Below are 22,610 nucleotides of genomic sequence, written 5' to 3'. Positions count from 1 at the left end.
CATCAATGTTTACATTTGGAAACGATTCTTGTTTCATTTATAATATAAACTTGTGTACAAATTTGAGTCGAACTCATTATTCGCGCCGAGAAATTTTGGCAAAACAAAAGCGAATCAGTTCAAACACCAGGGTTTCTATGCATTTCTACCATATTTGGTTTCATCAGTTTTCAGGAAACCTAACCGGACTTTCAGTGTTACCACAATAATGATGATTTTAAAATTACCAAACAACATTTCTGTCTACTTTTGGAACGCACCATTAGGACGGAACAAGAGAAATATTCTTCTTCCTCATTTTAACCATTTCACCTCACAATACAATAACCTCAAAATTTAAAAGGTTAAATAATATCAAAATATTATTCAAAACATTTAATTTTAAGTGGTTTCGGCATAAAAGTTAATTAAGTGGACATATCGACAAGGTGGGTTCTTATGAAGATATTTGCCAATTTTTTCAATAAATTAAATTCATTTTAGGTTACTTATTTACATGGTATCCACAAAAAAGTTGCAGTCATGAGTTTCAATTTAGTTTGGAATAACGGTGATAAACACGTCAAAGGAAAGGCATTCGTCAAAAAGAAGAAAGTTTCCAATATAAAAAGTACTTTATCTGAAAAACAATCAACAATATCCATCAAAAAGGCTATCAGTCGTAGTTCAGGAAAGGATGACACTATTCAGAAAATAAATGTTGAATTCGTGAACCAGAACAATAACACTGAACCATCTCATGAAAAATCATTCAATGAGTCTACCAAATTTATTAAAAGAAAGCAGAGAAAAGATAAAATTGCAGCGAAGCAGGCTGCCAAACAAGGGGAAACTCTTTCTCAGGTCGAAGCGCCAAACAAAAATCAGTCTTATTCTTTGTTCTCTGTTGGCCAAAAAGATGTCTATGTGAAAACCAATACAAAGGGCAGGTCTGTGGTAGAAAAAGTGTTCAGCGCTAATAATAAATTCAGTAACTTGGATATTCACAAACATATTGTATCAAATCTGGAAAAGATAGGTTTCAGTTCTATCACAAATGTGCAAGAGAAATCTATACCTATTATTTTCGAAGGAAAAAATGTTCTTGTAAGTATCAACTCTTAACCTATTCTGTCTATGATAAGACAGTGTAGTAATTTTTTTCTTAGATTATGTTTGACAACAGTTTTATTCTTTTTGAAAATTGTCTTAAAATTAGCCACCCGTTTTGTAAAAGACATATTTTCATTATTATTCAGTCACTCTTGAAGAAAGATATGTGTCAAAGCTAATTTACGGGTTTTTTGACAATGGTCTGCTGGTTTTTATGCCTGATGTTTCGTCTACTACTGTGGTAGACATTTTCAAACGCAATAAGGTAATGGTCGAAGTGCTCAAGTTATTCTCAACGCAGAAACTACAATTTTTCATGCTGTATTACACTAAAATTTTTATAATCCTGTCTGTAATATTTTTTAACTGGATTGGGTTGTCTCCGGCCGTGAAGTTTTTACTTTTTGAACAAAGACAGTCAGTCTGAAAGGCTCTCGCTCAACTATAATCTATAATATGCCTTAGTAAAGTATATGTTTTAAATTATGGTCAATCCAAGTGCATTCCCAGAAGTTTTTTTCATTTGCTTAATGTCATATAATTTGATGTTGAAATTTATCTGAGTTTTTCCCCCACTTAAAATTATCAAGCATGTGTACCAAACAATGTTATTCTTACCGAAGGTTGGATGTAACTTATTTTGAAATTTGAATTTTATACTTTTTAAGTGAAAAAATTTGGAAGACTATTCAGAATGAGCATTTTTCTTTGACACCGACCAAAAACTCATCTGACAATAATTTTTAATTTTGTTACAAGTTGCTGAACATGATTTCTAGATATTATTGTGGTGGGTTTTGTTAAAGGATCAATAACTCAAAAGAATCATTTCATCTCATCTCTACAGTTATTTTCCTTAGAATGTTTAATTCTGACAATTCTTTGATGAAGAACTAGCTGCATGTTTGTTTGAAGGTGATTGACAATGTTTCGTGATGAATTTCACTAGTTCGGACTTCCATTGTCTATTATATAAAATGATTTGAAATCCCTGAAACAAGTAAAAAAGAATAATTATTCTTTTTTACTTGTTTCAGGGATTTCAAATCATTTTATATAATAGACAATGGAAGTCCGAACTAGTGAAATTCAACTAGCTGCATCTTGCAACCAAAGCTTTTGATGAACTATTAAGTAATTATTTCCAAGCTATCTAGAGAAAAAGGAATATGAGGTCATGTAAAAGTTCATCTTGAAACTTGTTTATCTACAATTTCGATATAGATTGTATCATTTTTTTTCAGATTCGCTCTCAAACGGGATCAGGCAAAACTTTGGCTTATGCTGTTCCAATCTTAGATGCATTACAAAGTCTAAATCCCAAATTGCAGAGAAATGATGGTGTTCAAGCTATTGTAGTTGTACCAACCAGAGAACTGGCTCTGCAGACTCATGAATTATTTGGTAAAATAAATGTAAGTTTAGTTTCTAATTTAGAATATGCATAAAAAATAGTATATTATTCAGTGAGCCAGAAATGTGGCCGTGAAAATAAGGATTGTTAACACAAGCCGAAAAAGATTATCATGAATCATTTGAGCGAGTAAGTTATGAACATTTTTCTTAACTGGAGGACTATACTTTTTCTATGACTTATATGAAGAATATTTCAAAATAAGATTCATTCGTGAGGGATATCCCGGAAGGTAAAATCATTAAATATCAAAACAAGAAGCAGCCTAAAAAATAATTCTATAAATGAACTGCCAAATAGACTGCCATTCGTCAGTGGTGTGTTTTCACTTTCTCAGTTCATTTTTTGGTTATTGTTTTTCGTAACAAACTATTTTAAAATGATTACGTTTGACAAATTTTGAAGTTGGTAAATATTTAAGTGAGTAATCCTAGTCAGTTATGAATCAGGTCAACTTTGAGCTCAATATTGGCACCATTATTTTTTATTCCATTCACGGGTGATCTTAAGCCTTCGTTTATTTAACGAAAATAAATAATTTAAGTGCAGACATGACAACTCGAATCTGTTCTGTTTTTCTGTTTAAAATCTGTTTATTTTTCGTTAATCAGCTGTCGCCCCCATACGAACGACAACTCTCAGAAGTTGAGAAACTTGTGCGAGCTAAGGACTAACGAGGTCTTACCTTTTAACGTGTGATTCCTAACACGGTATAATAGGAAATAATAGGAAAAAGAATAGGAGATAATAACCTTCAACAGAATGCAGGAGATATAGAAAAACAGTCTTTCTCTCCTACATCAAGCAGGATAATTTAAGTATCCTCACCTAGAATTAAACTGGGAAGCACAAACTGAGTATCTTGAGATTTCTGATATACATATTGTCATATGTAAAAAATACATAAATATTTGCATCATAACCGTGAAATTAAAAAAATATGAAGCCCATTATATGAGAAATAACATGATAAAAGAACATAACACTAATAGTCATAATGAACTACATATGGCTTATTCTTGATTGATTCGACGAAACAAATGAAATATTTGGAGATTTGGGAATCTACAGTGAGTGAAAGACAGCTCTACCAAATGATTTTAGCTTTTTTGATCAATTTTACAAATTATATTTCAGTTGTCAAAAACTGTAGATTACTCAACGTATTTCTCTTTCAGACTTTCCAGTGGATAGTAGTCGGACACCTTTGTGGTGGGGAAAATCGAAATACTGAAAAAACGAGACTCAGAAAAGGTGTGCACATACTCATCGCAACACCCGGTAGATTATTGGACCATTTACTTCATACAATATCTTTCAAAAAAGATAAAGTTAGATGTTTAGTGTTAGACGAAGCTGATCGTCTCTTGGATATGGGCTTCAAAAAGGATATTGTAAGGTAAGTTATATTTAGTTAGGAGATGCTGGATTAAATTAATAACTTGAGTGCATGAAATTTTCATCAACCACTTGCCAAACGACGTTAAATGTATAGATATCACATCAGAATTTAGAACAGCAATCAAAAGTTTACTCTCTGATAGCTATTATAGTTTAAACGAATTTTATGACGGTAACTTCTACTAACACTTATTCTGAAATACATCGTACCCAAGTTAATGTTAGTGTCAATCTGAATTATAAGTTCCATCTAGCATTTGAAATAACTTATTCCATTTTTATGTTTTATGTAATTTTTCTCTTGATTTTCATATTCCTGTGTCTTATTACCACATTTTACACATGTGGACATTTTCCTTATTGCGGTAAACATCTGTTTTCAACATATTTTCATATGTATGTGTGTGTGTATATGTATCTATATCTACATATTTTATAGATTTTACATTATATAGACTTAGTATTTGCATGTATACATTTTTATCTTATTCACACACGCTTTATCAATAAGATTCATTCTTCTTACAATAAAGCTTGTTTATTATTATTAAATCGATTTTTGTTAATCATAATTACTAAGTTATTCATTTCTTAATGAGTAACTTACCAATTTTTGTTACACTGAAATTGGAGCAGGGAGCAAAACGACATAGTCAACCTTTTATTATTTCATCTTATGAAAAAATTATCTTAGTTTGATTTTACTATCAGAAGTAACTAAATGTCAAATAGGCATTCATTATAAAAGGAATCTCACTGCAAATGAATTGTTGAAAAATTAATACATTTTAAAGGAGGTAACCTAATCGAACAGTAATCCCTAAGTAAATGGACTTTCTGGTCATACTAATGTGTTCGTTCATCTAAGATTGTGGTTCATCAGTTCAAATCAGAACTTTTCATTCCAGTTATATAAGTTATATAACTGTTCAATAAATAAGGTGAAATTTTCACGGTCTACATACATTGGATTAGCTATTTTTTATGTTGGTAAACTTTTCTCGAACATTTGTTCACAGTTTCAGCTGTTTAGCATGTTTAGTTTGTTGGTGAGAGGCATGAAAGTTAAATGTGTTTTACTTGTTCTGCAATTTTTTGCTATCACACCAAATTGTGTGTAAAAATGGAATTAAGTGCTGAAAAACACTTGAAATGTGGACAGTGGCATACGGTGATTGTACTCTGTGTCATAATGCGTATCAATAACCCTTGAAAATATTGAGAAAGTAGAGAAAATTGTTATGGAGAGTCGTCAAATCACTATTGGAGAAGTTGGTGAGGATGTCGGAATATCCGTTGTTTCATGTAATGCAATTTTTCGTAAATTTTGGGCATGAAGCGTGTTGCTACTTGGTACATGGTCGTACAGTCAATAAAGAGTATTTTAACATCTCGAAACGTGTTTTGATCACCAAGTGATAATCTTCAAGAGGAAAATCAAAACTCACGATCTCTCACTGGCTCCTGTGTTCTATACTTTCATTACTCACCGTATATACAACTATTAAGCATCTTTTAAGATTTGTTATATCAAATCATACAATAACATTGAATGTTCAAAATAAATACTACATATGTCATTTTTTAACCAACTTAGTTATGTACGTCTATGGAACAGCAACTTGAAAACGATTTATTACTCCGCTGCTTATGGAAATATACTATAAATGAAAATTTCTATACCTCGCACAGGTTTTGAGATTAAAAGACAATAATAATAGAAAAATTCGAATTTCTTGGATATATTTTGTCATTCTTTATGCATTTTTTAATGGATACAAAAATATGTTTCAGATATATTTTATTAAATGTCTTGAGTTCTATAGGAAAAACTCAACATTTTTTCACAATTTGCAATAGTTGTTTTCATTCTTTAATTTCTCACCAACTTAAATTATTAAATAAAGGTATGGGTTTTTTTCTTCAGAGTATACCACAATCATTTTCAAAACTTTCCAAAAAGTATTATTTTTGATTGATTAATGATTTTTCAAAAAAAATTAACAAGGATCATTTTTTCCAAAGCAATTGGGGTTCCCAATCGCTTTCGCTTATTCGTGGTTATTAATTTTCATGCAATTCCATAAAATCTGATAATTTTACTCATTCATATAACTGACCTTTAAACCTTCAGCAAAATATTCAAATATATTTAAGGACCTACTCAATTTGTTCTCTGATTAACAATAGATAAAAAATGTATTAATGAATGACTAGAATTTGTTTGTACCTACAAGAATCTTTATATAAAAAATAAAGTAGTAGGCATTTACAAAATTATGTCTAATGCATCAATAATATTTATTGTAAACTTTTAGGGCATGATCGTCTGAATTCCTCAATATTATGACTTTTCATAAATATCCTGTTCTGTAACAGGATTACATAAATATTGGTTTCAATCATGTTTTTATTGTTTTGTGAAAATACTTCATCTGAAACAATTTCACTTTTCGTTCAGCACATTTAGCCGAAATCCTTGCAATATGTTCAAGTTTGCGTGATCTGTTAATACAATTTCTGCAATATACCAATTTGCTGAAGCTGGGTATGATAAAATTATTATAGTATATACGAAGTCAATTCAAATGGCATAAAAACTAAATAGATACCGAACGTCGGCAATTTATTTGTATGGCAAAGGCGGCGTGGTATAATATTTATTATACTAATCGTTATTTTTATGTGGGATGTTTTATATGGTATTAACTAGTAAATTCATCAGACCCGGTACATTAGTCTTTCATTTAACTGTTTAGATTGACTTCGTCTAGACTATACTTGGAGGGTTTCCATTTGAAAACATAGTTTTTGATTATTTTCTCAATTTCATATTCAATCTCATTCTTCTTAATCTCCAGATGCAGTTTTATGTAGAAACAAAAGTTTATTCTCTCCTACTGCGTTTTTTTTGTACTCCTTCAGAAGTGGAATGAAAAAAATATATATCAAAAAAGTAGTTAGAAGTTACCAACATTTATTGTCGGTGAATCTAGTTTTATAATTTTTTATTCTTTTCAGGATTGTGGAGGAACTGGACAACTCTAAATCAAACTCAGAATATGATCCGATGGCTCTATTGAAAGGAAGACACCTTCCAGAAGGTGAAGTACCAAATTTCAAGGAAAAAGATGAGGGTCATTCCTCGTTTCCTCTTAGAGATCTCTCAAGCAATATAAGGCAAACCATCTTACTCTCTGCAACAATGTCAAAAGGTGTTGCTGAGTTAGCTGACTTCACCATGAAAGATCATACTTATGTAGACACTCTCGATGAGTGGTCTGATCTGCACCCTGAAATGATGGTAATGCCAAACACTGTGGTTCAAAAGTTTATAGTGACACATGTAAAGCACAGACTTTTTACCTTGTCAGCTATGTTAGTAGCACAGGGAAAAAAATCTTCGAAAGTGTTTGTTTTCATGGGTACAAGTACTATGGTGGATTACCACTATGAGCTTTTCACAAGATTTTTAGCGAAGATGCCGAAGAATCGGGGAAAGCTGAAAAGTGGGAATGTTGTGCTTCTGAGTGGAATTGAAGAAGATAGTGAGGATGAAGAAGAGATTGTTCTAGATTTTGAGTTCTTCAAGCTGCATGGCAATATGGAGCAGAGTGCTAGAAAGGACGTCTTCACTAGGTTCAGGGCTGCGAAAGCTGGAGTTCTTCTTTGTACGGTAAGTACTGAAAATTTTTATTAGATTGCATGTAGGTACCACCTGTAAGATTATTATCGTAAGGAAAAGAAAAATTTCTGAAATGCAGTAATATTGGAAACGATTTCATCATTCTTCAAATTATTTGCAATTAGAATATCTAAATCTTAGCTTGTGTTCAAATCAATTATACAATACCAGTGTTTTGAAATATTTTCGTCAGCGACGAAAACGTATGAGTTCAACAACGAAAAACCATCAGAAAATATAACTCAGTACGGCAAATAAAGAGAACACAATGTTCCAGTGGAAAAATGATGAGGTTCAATATTTTATCGGAATTGAGATTTCAGTTATATTTGTTGGCTAGTAACAAGAAATAACAACACGCTCTCTCCAGTCTTTCAGTATTTCTAATTCCCTTCAGTTCACTGTTTTCTGTGATTTACAACACATTGTTCTTAGCAGCTTCAAGTTTATTCTGTATACAGAAAAAACTATATAGTTTTTCACAGAATGTGTTTCAATGGAACATGATTGTCTGGCATTGACCGCCTCGAAGTCTAATTTAAACTATTTATAGACTAGTAGATCATCTGGAAGAGGTGGAAAGTTACACTAGCTTTTCAACAGAGCAGTCACAACAATTCATCAGTGAAGCAATAAACAGACGCTGACGTCTGAATTAAATGAATTGAAGCAAGAGGTAATTGTTTTGAAGAAAAATAATATCGACCTAATGTATCAAGGATGGTTAAAGTTGATTCGGAAAAAATTGACCAATAATCAACAAGAACTATCCAGGAAAAAATGTAAATAGAGAACACTGGACGGAATCTAAAAGTAATAACAGAATGAGACAAAACTAAGATATAGTTTAAATACGATAGAAGGCAATACGGACTTTATGGGAGCACGACTTTAGCTCTACGTAGTCAAGTGTTAATCCCTCTCCACAGTTGAGGAAATTGATACATATTTTCACCAGATGAATACTTCTTCATACCACCGAGTCATGGCATCAGGAAGAAGAAAATGATTCAGTTATTTCACATGATTATTCGCTAGGTTCTTACTTTTTCAGACATCGCCATAGTCGGGGTGTTATATCAATATATATTCAGAAACATTTTGTTTTCAAAACTGTTGATTTAATCAAAAATTCGTCTTAGGAAATGCATTTTGAATATTGCTAACTAGAATTTATAGTGACATAAGTGGAATGAAAATTTAAACTTAAATTGATTATTTTGTTACTAATATTGAAACCAAAAACTATAACAAAGACTTTATTGGAATGAATTTCAAAGGTCATCTTGGATCCATTTTTACCTTGAACAATGTTGCTAGTGTTATGACATTTCTAAAAATAATTCACTGAATCCTCAACACTACGAGTATATGTCCATGGGATTATTTGACTCGGTCCTCTTGGAACATAGGAATATTAATTTCATAATATATCAAACTTTCATTGATACCATTATGTACATAATTAACAAAACTTGTCCAATGGTAACCAAGGGAATTCAGAGAGAATTTCTTGGGTAAACGAAGACGTATTGAAGATTGGAAGAGAATTGAAAAAAATTTTTTTCTCACTAAACAATTTGATAATACAAATTTGACACAACACTACAAAAAGTCGGAATGGCCGCAGGGTGATATGCGGTCACGAACGATCCCATTGGGGAACTGGGCGAAACCTCATTGAATTCAGCCTACCTCTGGTAATGCAGGGCTCTGCCAGAGGTGACCAACTCTTCCCTTGCTACTTTTGGGAACACACATGAATGAAACAAAACAAAAACCAATCCCGAGGCTGGTCAGAAGTGCTCACCTCAATGTAAGGCGATGGCTGGGGATGAACAGAAATGTCCTCCCCAATCTACTGCTTGGAATGAGATTGGACATAGCAGATCACCTCCAACAGCAAGGGCACTTCCTGCGGCGGGTGCCAAGAGCTCCGCCATGAATAAAGGCAAGGAAACGGCTGCCTCTGCAGGAAAGCTCCCTCACTTGTGCACCTCCACGGAGGGAACCCCAAGAAGGTTGAAGAAGCCGCGCAACGACAGTAATATCGCTGTACCTTCCAAAACCTTCGCGGAGGCCACCGTGAGATGGGTCACATGTGGTCTAAGTGCTGTGAGTCTACACTCACCCTCCCTACTCTGCAGATACCAGAAGTCGGAAAAAATGTATAATCAAAAAATCAGTGAAGTCAAAAAAGAAAATTTTTGATGTAAGTCAAATAACCAGAGTAATCATTCGTTTGGAATATCGTTAAAGAAAGAATCTGTAGATTTAATAATAGATCGAATAAACTCGAATTGAAGGTTGATAACACATTGATATCTGATGATATCAATATCATTGTTGATATCTATGGCAAGTACCTATGGTGAGGCACTACTTTTCGATCTTGCAAAAGCATTCGATGTCATTAACATACACATCTTTCAAAATAAATGTTATTCCATGGGATTCAGAGCAACTATCTGAAAACTATATGCGTCCAGCTTTTCTAAAAGAATCTGAAATAACTGATCTGACAATCTGAACATTTTCATAAATTGCTTGTCATTAAGCATTTCGATCTTGGTTCTCAACAAAATGTTCCACAAAACCAAAGACAAAAACCACATAGCGGCGGCGGCTCGTCAGAGGAGGCCAGGGAGGCTTAGCCTCCCCATAAAGTTTGAGGCTATTTATCGCAATAAATTAAAAGATATTGACACATAATTATGATTATTTTATTCTAAAAATGCTTGGGTATCAATACTTTAACATTAATTTTTAATATAAATACATAATATGCCCGAAAAAACACTATCACTCACTACGTAGTACGTATCATACTGTATCCTGTATCAACAAAACTCAAACGCACCGCCCATGAACGAATTACGAATAAACCATCAACACGAAATAATAAATGCCATACGTTGCAAGGGAGCCAAGCCTCCGACCGCTTTACCAACCAACGACATACGTCCCGATTTTTTATTTCAGTCGCAGAAATTATAGCGTCAGAGGAGGCTAGCCTCTAGTTGGTCTCCGTTAGAGACGACTGTGTTTGTTTTTTATTTAATTATTCGGACGGGATGCCGTGACGGACCGGGACTGAAACATATTTCGGTAAATCGTTTTATTGTTTCTTGATAATATTTGTTATTTGTGTATAAAACAGGCAGTATTATATTAGGTATAGCAGTGCTTTTTGGTAATATTTTTAATGTGTTTTTAAAGTGTTTTCTTTCAATTTCAAGTCAGGTTTTCACTTTTTGGTAAGTTTTTTTTTTCATTTATTATGGATAAGTTGGACGAAACTAAAAAATCTGACGATATAGTCGATTGGTTGCTGACAAATAATTTTATGTCTTCATCCTATAATAAATTTTATATTATTGAAACTCTGGGTAGTCCTCAACCAAATTTGATTTCAATTAAATCGTCAGATAATCCACAAAATCGAGGATTCAATATTAGTTGGTACGACAAATGCGATTGTTTAACCGGCTCCATTAAACGTGTTATGGGGCAAATATGATTCACAATTTGGCACTTTTTTAAACGGTAGCGTTTTTTCGGGCACCTCAAAAACCATCCAAAATGAGCTTATAGACAGTGTGGTATATATTATTAAGAAAAATATAAGCAAGGAGATTGAAAGTGTTTCTTTTTTTGCATAGGAAATTGATGAAACTACCGATATTACCTGTACATCACAACTTTCAATCGTTGTTAGATATGTCAAAGATGGTAAAGTGGTAGAACGTTTTTTGGGTTTTCATGATGTTTCATCTGGGCGCACAGCTGACTATTTGTTTAATTTTTTAATTCGTACGTGTGACACCTATAATTTTAGGCAAAAGTTAATTGCGCAAACCTATGATGGGGCTGCGGTCATGGCCGGCCATTTAAATGGTTTACAAACTAAAATAAAGTCCATAGCTGAAGAAAAGTTTTTCCCTAGCTACTACTACAATAGACATTGAATATCAGACATTTATGCAAGTTTTCTCACAGAAGAAGTTCTTGCAGGTGCTTCTGGTTCGACCATCGCTGATAATAATTGGTTTTGTGTTCACCTAAAGACCCTGTTTAGGGATGTTATCCCGATGTTATTCATCAAAAAAATATCATTTGTAGTCGCAACTTCTGTAAAATACCAAAGCGATTTTTTTTGTGTCCAGTTGATTATCACCTGGTTATAAAAGAGTTACCGATAATTATAAAAACGATGTCTGACAGAAATCCCATTAAATAATATCTAGTAGCCATTGTAAATAACAAAAGCGTGTATTCTTTCGCGGCCAACTAGACATCGATCCCCCGCGGAGATTAAAATGTGTTTTGTGTTGTGTTGAAAATACGTTAAGTGCGTTCTTTTGAATCGGAATGATACACATTTGATAAGTCAGAATTAAATTCGGTTGTTGAATAGGATGAAATAACTAAACGAATGTGTTTGTCGCGCGGCTGGAGATGGAACAAGAAGTATAAAAGAAGGGATAAGATGGATGTTGAATAGACGGTCATAGAATATCCTTCGGTGGACTTGAAACGAATATTATAGATACTATGAAAATCCATCTGCATGATCTAGCCTCAGTTGATAATTAAGAAATCAAACAAATTTTTTTATTAACTCTCCATAATGTATTTTCATTATATTTGAGTACAGTTGAATCTCACTAATCCGGCGCTATTAAAAACCAGAGAGTGTCGGAATATTGGAATGATCGGATTACTGGATCATAGAGAAAAAATCATAATTAATAAAATACTGTCTTGTGTTTCCGTTTACTTGACATTTTCAACTACACATTATTCTCACTTCAAAACAACCGGTATGTACGTACGCACGTGCACGTGATAATTTTTGAGGTTAGACTGCTAGACGACGACGGGGCGACGGAGCGCATGGAGGTAGAGGGGCAAGAGAGGCGCGGGCGGAGGTGCCGGATTATTGGACGTATAGTCTAAAGCAAATTCAAATCCAAGATAGAGTGGATATAAAAATTGACATGCCCTACGCACGTGATATTGAAAATCCCAAGAATTGTCCAGGGTCGTATTCAGAACCAACATCTTGTTGATCGCAAATGTTATATCATACTTAGGAAAACTTTTTTATAATAACGAGTGAAATGCACAAGTTTTGCAGTTTAACCGGAAAAATGCAGATAATATGTGTAATATAAAAAGATTTTCATTGGATTTTTCACAGCGCACTCAAGCATTATATAAAAAGAGACGTAATTATTTCTTTATTGATAATTTTTATTTTATGTAAAATCAAAAGGAATATTAATCAAAATTATTCAACTGGATGAATTTGTCTCTTCATTAGTAGTGTCATCCTCACCAATCTGACTTATCAGTGGCTCGATTTGTGCCTCTATTATGTTATCAAGCTTCCACATCTTTGTCTTCCGATATCACATGCCGAACACACTTCTCCCATTTCTCCGCTGTGACTCTTTTCAAAGCCTCATCAAAAAGTATTTTGAGATCTGCAAATTTGAACGTGATGTTATGCCGAGCTAAAAAATTCTTCACATTCGCCTATATTAACTCGATGGGATTGAGCTCGCAGTGGTATGGAGGCAGACGAAGGACAATTTTGTTTTGGCCTGCTGCCATCTCATCGACTATATATTTTTGGTATTCAAGCTTGAGCTCCTTGACAATTTTTAGTAGCTGTAGTCTTCGCATTGAGTCTTCAAAGCTAATATTCTTTGATTGCAGCCAATTTTGGATTTCAACCTTCTTTGAAGACGTTGTCGGAATCTTCTCTAACCGTCGCGAATGATAAGGTGCATTGTCCATTACAATCACAGCATTATCCCCTAGATGGGGTAGAACTTTGGAAAACCACTGTTCGAAAGATTCACCGTTCATTTCTTCGTGATAATCTCCAGTTTTCTTCGACTTGAAACACCACAGCCCTTCACCAACAAACCCATTCTCATTGCCGATGTGACAAATAATAAGCCGTTTTCCTTTACCTGAAATTATGAAGAGGTATGTAAGTAAATAAAACAAATACTCGGGTTACTTTTTATATATTGAGATTGAGGCAGGTCTTAATATAAATATTAGTTTACCTGATGGATTTGTTAATCCGGTGGATAGTCCATCTAGAAAAGCCCTCCTAGATGAGGTCACAGTTTCATCGACCCATACTTTAGGGGTAGTATGACCAGCATTAACCCAGGTTTCATCCATATAATAAATTGCTCTCTGTAGTTCTCTATAATATTTAATTTTGGTCAAATACTCTCTCCTCCATAACACAATTTCCTCTCTATCCAATAATAAACAATTGCGTCCTCGTTTTTCCATACAAAATTCAAATGTTTCAATACTTTATGGAATGTTGACCGCTTAAAACTTGGTAATAAAACATCTTCATTTATTTCTGTGAGTACTTTGTCTATCGTGGGTATTTCATTTCTGAAAAAGTACTCATGCACTATCCTCCTGATTGCATGTTTATCAGCATCATCTATTGATTTTATAATGGTTTGACGATTCTGATTTGTATTTGGTTTGGAAAATGTATGATTTTGTTTACATTCCCGTAAAAATTGTAAATCGAAGAGCAACACCCTCCAATTTTATCGGAAACTTTCGATACGACTTCGTCGATAGTCGATGTCTCAATTTTTTCCATCTCTTTCTTGAACACATTTAAAATCACTTCTTTCATCTCAACACTCAAATGTCTTTTTTTGGATCGTTTCCTGGCTGGACTCAGAGGATAGCTCACAGTGTCATCAGCAGTGTCTGTACTGGACATCTTGGAAAACAATTTTAAACAATATACTATAACGCACGCCACACAAACACGCAAACAACTGATTACAACCCTGTGCTGGTAGCGAACTCGTACCAAGAAGGCGAATTCACCAATGAACGCTGCCCTTTCCATCTGACACTGGGCGATCACGTGAACATCACGCTTCGGTTTTGTTTTGTTTTACACTATCTTGGATTTGGATATTCTTTAGGTCACAAGATCCTTTTTATGGAACTTCTGTCCAAGAACACCGAAAATTATGATCCAGAGCTCATTTGATTCGAAATGACCTCCAGTAACTTTTTGTAGAATTTCAAGAGGAGCTCGAAAAAATTGCAAATGTTATAAACAATTTGGTAAAAAAAGGGTTTGGTTTTTTGCAAATATCTCAGGAAATAAAGCTATCCGAAATTTGAAAAAAGAGGCGGAAATAGCGCTAAAAGCGGGCGATGCGCGTTTCGCACGCGCTGACCGATAGGACCTTTGAACAATAACAATTATTTTAACCCATTAAATATCATTATTAAGAAAAAAAATTCACATACCTTCTAGACACATGAATAAACGAAAATCCATTAAAAAAAAATTTTTTAATTTATATTTTCTATATTCATTTAATAAACAATTTGAAACAAATTAATTTTTACGATATATTTTTTTAAATACTACAAAAAAAACAAAAACAACCATGTGTCACTTTTTGTGTAAGAAAAGAAAAATATTCAAAAATTCCTAAAAAATAGAAAACATTTTTTACACGAATATTTCAATGTTCGTGACTACGGTTGGTTCTGTTTAAAAAATCTGGTTAGTTGGTTGCCTAAATAATCATTGTTTTCTTGGAGTTTGACATTCGAATTATGAAACATAGATGTCGCCCACTCCATAGGTCACCAGAATAAGTGTCCAATTCCAAATGTTTAGGAATCATGAGCAAAAGTTGAAAGTTTGCATAGTTATTGAGGTTGATAAGCAACTGAATACATTACTTGGATGGTTCCATCAGTTTTCAATTACTTTGTTGAGTAAGTTGCCATACTCGTAGAGGATGCAGAAATCGTAATAAACACTAGCCAAGAAATAATAAAGAAAATTGCGGCTAACATTTTAATAGCTATACATGAAAGTTTAATAATAATAATGGTCTTTATTGGGTAAAATAGGGTATAACATCCAAGAGGCGAAGTTCAAAACTGCAGTGTAGAACACTACAGGTATGTTCTACCACTTAATTAATTTGTGGTCCAACAAATATACCTTCCATGAGCTTTGCATCACTTAATTTTGGAAAAACGTGTTCAAGATATTTCTTTGTCTAATGCTTTTACAAAATGTTTCATCAACCCCAGTTTAATGTGTAATGGAGATAACAAAATGTTTTGGGGATTAACAAGAGGTATATTCTTCACGTTAGCTTGACCTGGAATATATTTATCTCTCGGAGGCCATTTTTTTACTTGTTTGGCTATGTGTTGCCCTACTGTTCCAAAGACAAAGAAAACAGCAAAACTTCGTAAATCCGCCCTGAAGACCTAGTAATAGTCCTATGACTTTTAGGTCACCACATATTTGCTACTTATACGTTTTATAACTTATTGCATTTAGAATAAGTGACATACTTTTGTATGTTTCATTCATGGCAACTGCATGTGCAAGAGAAATAGAGTCTTTTATGGAGCAGAACGGCTTTTAAACTTGTTTTAGACGAATCTATAAATAAACGCCACTCGTCCGGGTTATGTACAAATACTAATTTTTCCATCACACCATTTGGATTTACACAAACACACATTTTATCCTGCAAAGTAAAAAACGAGGATAACTCATGGTTAGGATTCCTAAATATTGTAACTTTGGTTTTAGGGACTAGTAAATTCCATTGTTGTAATCTAGACCCAAATAGTTCAGCATTCTCATTACAAGTGGAGGTCCCAAACTAGGTCATTTAATTCAGGTTGTTCGATTAAATGGGTTGTTCTTCCTTCACTCTCGGAAAAATAAGGACCGTCTTTTTCTGGCACATCCGCTGTATTGCCAGATTTTAAACAATTTCGTCAATTTAAGGGAAAAGCTAATTTGGAATGTCGTGTTCATTAAATTTTTTCGCATTTAAGGACCAAAAATCAACAAAGAACTGCCTTTGGCATTACAGTCGTAAATTGGCTGTAAACTAGTGTAATTGAAGGTTTCAGATATACTGATGAAGTAAGTCGATTGAAATTGATTTGTTCAGAATAGGAATTTGAACAGGTGAAAAATTCTTTGGAGTATATTTTTGATACACAACAATCCACTCTTTTATACTTCTTTATCCTTCTTATATTCATAGCGCAACTGTTCACTACCGCCAAAGTTGTTGGATATCAACGATCATTTAAGAAATCTAATAATAAGACTAATCGTCCCCCAGACGAATTAACGAAACCGGCTTCAATGGTACCTCACACTGATTTCAGATTCACTATTTGAAGATGTTAAAGATTCCCACTACTGTTCGAAAACTTGCGGTCTCATTGCTTACGGTCTCACCGCCAACTTTTTCTCCTTGAAAAGAAGACGGTCGTGATTGAAGAATCTATCATCTTGAACAACTTTCAAATCGATCTGATGACTGATATTTCGAACTCTAATTCGGAAAATGTACCTCTCCCAATATTCCTACACAGTAGGGTATGGAAAATACCTACCATAGCAAAACTAATTTCCAGCTAGAACCACGACGAGTATATACAGTGTATAAAAGTCAAATGGAATAAATTCATTATTTTGGTTTCGGTACATAATTTAACAAAATCCCGAAACACGTCCAATTTAAATTATAATTTGACATACTTCAACGGAAAAATGCTACCCCTGCCTTCAACCCCCGTCGAATGACAGGTACAACCCCCAATTTTTTAAATGGGAAGTATGTATAGGCTTGTGAAGTGTCGTTTGAAAGGTTTTTTTATTCTCTATTCAAAAATGTAATAACTTTCAAATTTATTGCAACAATTAAGATATAATAAATTAAAATCATGTGGTTACCGAAATTCGATAAAATACACTCAAAACGTATTGCAATATACTGAAAACTTATTTCATTTTGAGATATTAATAATAAGAAAGTAAGCAAAAACCATAGCAATGTTCTTTCTAGATGGTATCCTTCAAAAAACTGTAAATAATTTCCGTGGCAACGTTAGTTTAAAACGCCTTGTCAACTTGTTTTGTATGTTATAACATCAGTTGTCGATATTTTAATATACGTTTAAAGTTCGTTAACTTCAAGTCTGGCAAATGGTTAGATGAACGGAAATGCATGAAGTAACAGTTTTACAAATAATGGGTTACGGAGATAAAACCCGAACACAACAGGAAGTAGCTCGCCTATTTCATGAGATATTTCCTAATTTACCGCCCATATCTCAAGGAACAATAAGCAAATTATAGAACCAGTTTCGCGAGCTTGGTCATGTGAGACAGATAAAAAAAGCAGCTGCCAATGCAATGAGTGATGAACTCAAATAAGATGTGATGCTTGAGTTTGAGGAGAACCCACGTAAATAGAATAGACAGGCATCCACTACATTCAATGTTAGCCATACATCGATAGTAAACATATTAAAAGAAAATAAAATGCATTTGTATAAAATGCTACCTATTCAGGAGCTCATAGAAGACGATTTTGATAGAAGAACTTATTTTTGTAAGCAAATGATGGACGTGTTGGATAACAAAATCATCCAATTAGAAGACGTTATGTTTTCTAACGAGTGTACTTTGTCTCTTGACGGTCATACTAATCGGCAAAATTTCCGCTACTGGTCAACTGAAAATCCTCACTGTATGAGAGGAGAATACACGCAATACCCTCAAAAGGTTAATGTTTGGGCAGGGATTGTAAGAAACCATTTCATTGGTCCCATTTTCATTGACGGCAACTTGAATGACGATAATTATTTGGCACTACTTCAAAATGATATCATTCCAAGTTTAGCAAATTTATATTCTGATCCAGGAAACCCTTAAGTTCCAGTGAATACGATATGGTTTCAGCAGGATGGAACACTACCACATTACCAAGTTTATGTCCGGCAATACCTCGATACAACATTTCTCAATCGGTGGATAGGGATGCGAGGATCGGTTGAATGGCCAGCGCGATCACCTGATCTTTTATCATTAGATTTCTTTTTATGGCGATATGTAAAGAGCAATGTGTACAAAACTGAACTTTCAGATTTGAATGACCTAAAAGAACGAATAACACTTGCGATTAGGTCGGTCACGCCTGATTTGTTAAATAATATTAGAAGACAGTTTTATTTCAGATTAGGATGTTGCCAAGACGTTCGCGGGCAACATTTTGAACATCTACTTCGTTAACATCCATAGTTCTTTTTCGTATTCTACATTTCATTACGTTTTGCATTAAATTTTAGTTTTTGAGTATATTTTATCGAATTTCGGTAACCACATGATTTTAATTTATTTTATCTCAATTGTTGCAATGAACTTGAAAGCGGTAACATTTTTTACTAGAGAATGAAGAGACCTTTCAAACGATATTCCACAAACCTATACTTCCCATTTAAAAAATTGGGGGTCGTACCTGTCATTCAAAGAGGGTTGAAGGTAGGGGTGGCATTTTTACGTTTAAGAATGTCAAATTATAATTTACATTTGACGTGTTTCGGGATTTTTTTTTAATATATACAGTAACCGAAATAATGAATTTATTCCATATGGCTTTTACATACTGTATATTATATACTAGAATCTAGAGAATGATTAATAGCATTATAATCTGATTTAAATGTGGAATTGTTCAATCAACAATGACCTTCTGAAGTTCAAATTTTGGTATTTATATAGGGTCTTTCGAACTTTGACAATTGATAACGGCCATCAAATTAGCTGTCATTTATTCAGTCTGTTTTGTCAAATCACCATGGACGAATATACCATTCAACAACACGTGCAAATGATAGAATTGTTTTATCAAAATCATTTTACGGTCGCCATAATCGTCCTCCCGATAGGACCATTCGCAATGTGGTGGATAAAATATGGTCCACTGATTCAGTAAACGATCGATCTACACGTCGACAAAACGCAAGATCTATCGAAAACATTGCCGCTTCCTGTGTGAGTGTGCAGGAGAATCCGAGGCAGTCGATTTTGCATCGCATCAACTTGACGATTTTTGCGTCGTATGTGAACAAACAAAATTGTCGAATACCAATCCACATGAGATCTAAGAGCGTCCAATGGTCTGGATTTTGGGTTGGCGGCGTCATCGGTTGTCTTTGAGAACGACGTTTGCCAGGCCATCACTGTCAACTGCACCAGCGATTTGGGAGCATGGTCATCTCACGTGGAGGTGATGTGAACTGGCTACCAAGATATTGCTATTTGACCCCGTTAGACTTTATCCTGTGGGGTTTTCTCAAGTCACAGGTGTATGCGAATAAGCCACAAATCACAGTCCTCAAAGCCAACATAACCTCCGCCATCGGTCAAATTCAGTATGATTTATGCGCCAGAGTCACAGAAAATTGGACTTTTCGGGTGCGCTCCACCCAGAGAAGCTGTGCCGGATATTTTTTGAACGATGTTATATCCCGCACATAATGGAATCAATAGTTCTTTCAAACGAATACAAAATTTCGATAATATTCCACACACACTTTGTTTTATTTGAATTTAAAGATATTATAACGAATCTGAAGCCGCCCCTGGCCAGTACGCCGGCCGAATCATGGAACAAACACATGACATCACCGCGAAAGAATGCAGTCGGGAATCGCCGGTAAAACTCTAGTACCGAACCGACTACAGATTTCTAGAAATGACCGTTACCGATTTAAGCACGTCTTCCCAACCCAAGAGGGCAGTTCAGAAAGTGAATCGAGCAGCTAAACAAGAAATTCAAATGGTGTAATAAATAAATTAGTTTGTGATCAGTGAAATATTGTTGGAAATACATTTGTTTAAGACAGTTAATTCTTTAATTTGTCACAATAAGAATCGCTTAATGAAAGACCCAATCTAGCATCTAGATCATGCATGGCCAGCAGGTCTATGAATGTACACACGTGGTTATAATAAAAAGTCTTAAATCTAGTAGAGTTAGAACTAACGGAAGTGTTCTATTCGATTTTGTGTTTTCCAGCAATGTTTTCGTAGTATTGTCAATTCCAAACTAATTTTAAAGTTATAAGGAAGTTGTTGAACACTGATCTCTACTTTCAGATTGAAACCAATCTATGCGGTGTTCCACAGGACCCTTTTTTCATTATATTTTAATGATGATATTTCCAAAGTATATCTGCAATCGTAGAGTATTGGACAATCAGTGTCCCTTCAGTAATCCACTTTTAGTTTTAACATATTCTTACTTCAAACGTCACCTGTTATTTTTCTCCTTCGTCAGGATGTTGTATCAAGAGGAATAGATGTTCCCAGTGCAGACTGTATAATTCAATACAACGGACCACAAAGTATAGAGGACTACTTACACAGAGTCGGCAGGACTGGACGAGCAGGAAATTCTGGAACGTCGTATATTTTTTTAACTCACGAAGAACAAGACTTCGTTACAAAAATGGAAGATCACAAAATATAGTAAGTAATAAAACGTTTCTCTCATTTTACCATTATTTTTTTCAAAATTTTGAACGAGTTCTATCTTTAAGAACTTATCGATATTGGGGATCAATATTTATAAATATACTTTGAAAATAATGACAACCAGCTTCAATAAAATGTTTTATATTATTTAAAAAAAACATTATTCAAGTGCTTTTTGTTTTCAGTCTTCAGAAACATGACCAAGATGATTTTTTGAAGCAGCTGTGTGTCCTAATGGAGGAACCGGATCAGGAGAGGGCCGCAACTGCTTTACAGAAACGTTATGAAAACGCTTTGAGTTCCGACACAGATCTTCATAGAATGGCTTGTCTTGGTGAGTACAATTCCAATGTAATTGAAATGTACGTAGATTTTTGAATCGAAATAACTATTCAGTCTGTAAGTCTGTAAATCCAAGTAGAATCTTCTAATGGATGAGAAACATATATGTATTGTCGGCAGTTTAAGACAGTACAGATTTACTTGCTGAACCAGAACAGAAATCGACCGATGGACTGTATTTTTTGTATATTTATATCGTAACTGGAGAAAATAAATTGAGAATAAAATTTATTGAACGTAAACGTTTCAATTTCCGAAAAATGTTTGCCAGTAAAATGGCTGAAACGAATGCAAATGAGTTGAAATATTTGAACCTTATTTTTTGTATGGATCATGATATCACAGAACATATGAAATGCGTATCATCTTTTATTCACATTGGCTTCAGATGCCTTAAAAATAATTTGTTTCTACTTTTTCAAATAAATGTGTTTGAAAACTGTAAAAGTTTCCATAAAAAGGGAAAGAAAGTTAAGTGTTCCCAAATGTTTGGAAATATATACTCACAGAAAGAATGCCACTTATCAGGGTTAGGTTAGGTCCAAAGTGAGTGGGTCTATTGGATTCTCCACCGAAACCTGCAAGGGTTTATTGTGTCTCACACATATTCACAGTCAACCAAATAAACCCAGCTTCTTAACGAAGCCAATTAGTTTGTATGGTGAGTGGTTTTCCAGGTCAGATGGTAAGATTACGGCTCTGCCGAACTGTAAAAACCTGATTCGGTCCCCAGCGGGACAGGCACAAAGTATGTGCTCTGTCGTTTCAACATTTCCCAAATAGAAGCGACACACACTGTCTCCCGACAGTCCGAGTCTCTGCATATGATGATTCGTATGACAGTGACCTGTAAGAAGGCCTGTTAGACATCGTAGTTCATCCCTACTGTAGTCCAACAACTGCTTGGTATCAAGCTTCGAAGGGTGAGTAAACGCTTTGGAGTGAGCCAATCCTGGAAGATTTTGCCAGAAGTCCATAAATCTTCTTGCCATCCAGGTGTTCAATGTTTGTTTGGCAAAGCCTAAAGCGATGTCAATGACAGGTTTTGGTCCGGTGAAGCTGTTTGCAGCACCCTTCTTTGCAAGGGAGTCAGCAGCCTCATTGTCTTCCAGGCCAGTATGGCCTGGAATTCAGACCAGAGACAATCTGTTAAATCTCCCTATCCAGGAGAGTCGTATTTGGCAATTTGCTACCAATTTAGACGTTGCTCTGTAGGAGCCAAGAGCTTCCAACGCCGCTTAACTGTCCGAGAATATTTTTATTGACTTGTATATGAGTTTGAA

At 34.4% G+C, this 22,610-nt stretch overlaps 1 protein-coding gene across 1 annotated transcript in view; it reads left to right on the top strand.

Moving 5' to 3' along the window:
- The first annotated feature begins 285 nt into the window (after positions 1-285).
- LOC111506062 (uncharacterized) overlaps positions 286-22,610 on the top strand; it is a 44,691-nt gene continuing 22,366 nt past the window's right edge. The window contains exons 1-7 of the mRNA XM_023160995.2: positions 286-428; positions 484-1,086; positions 2,337-2,507; positions 3,685-3,905; positions 6,929-7,583; positions 20,789-20,979; positions 21,171-21,319. Of these exons, the coding sequence (XP_023016763.2) occupies positions 523-1,086; positions 2,337-2,507; positions 3,685-3,905; positions 6,929-7,583; positions 20,789-20,979; positions 21,171-21,319 (1,951 nt within the window). The 5' untranslated portion in view covers positions 286-428; positions 484-522. The remainder of the gene's footprint in view (positions 429-483; positions 1,087-2,336; positions 2,508-3,684; positions 3,906-6,928; positions 7,584-20,788; positions 20,980-21,170; positions 21,320-22,610) is intronic.

This window comes from Leptinotarsa decemlineata, unplaced genomic scaffold (genome assembly GCF_025532065.1).
Source record: "Leptinotarsa decemlineata unplaced genomic scaffold, Ldec_3_MD MMD2_tig00026328_RagTag_RagTag, whole genome shotgun sequence".
Taxonomy (NCBI): Eukaryota; Metazoa; Arthropoda; class Insecta; order Coleoptera; family Chrysomelidae; genus Leptinotarsa; species Leptinotarsa decemlineata.
This window is presented reverse-complemented; position numbering and strand designations above follow the sequence as displayed.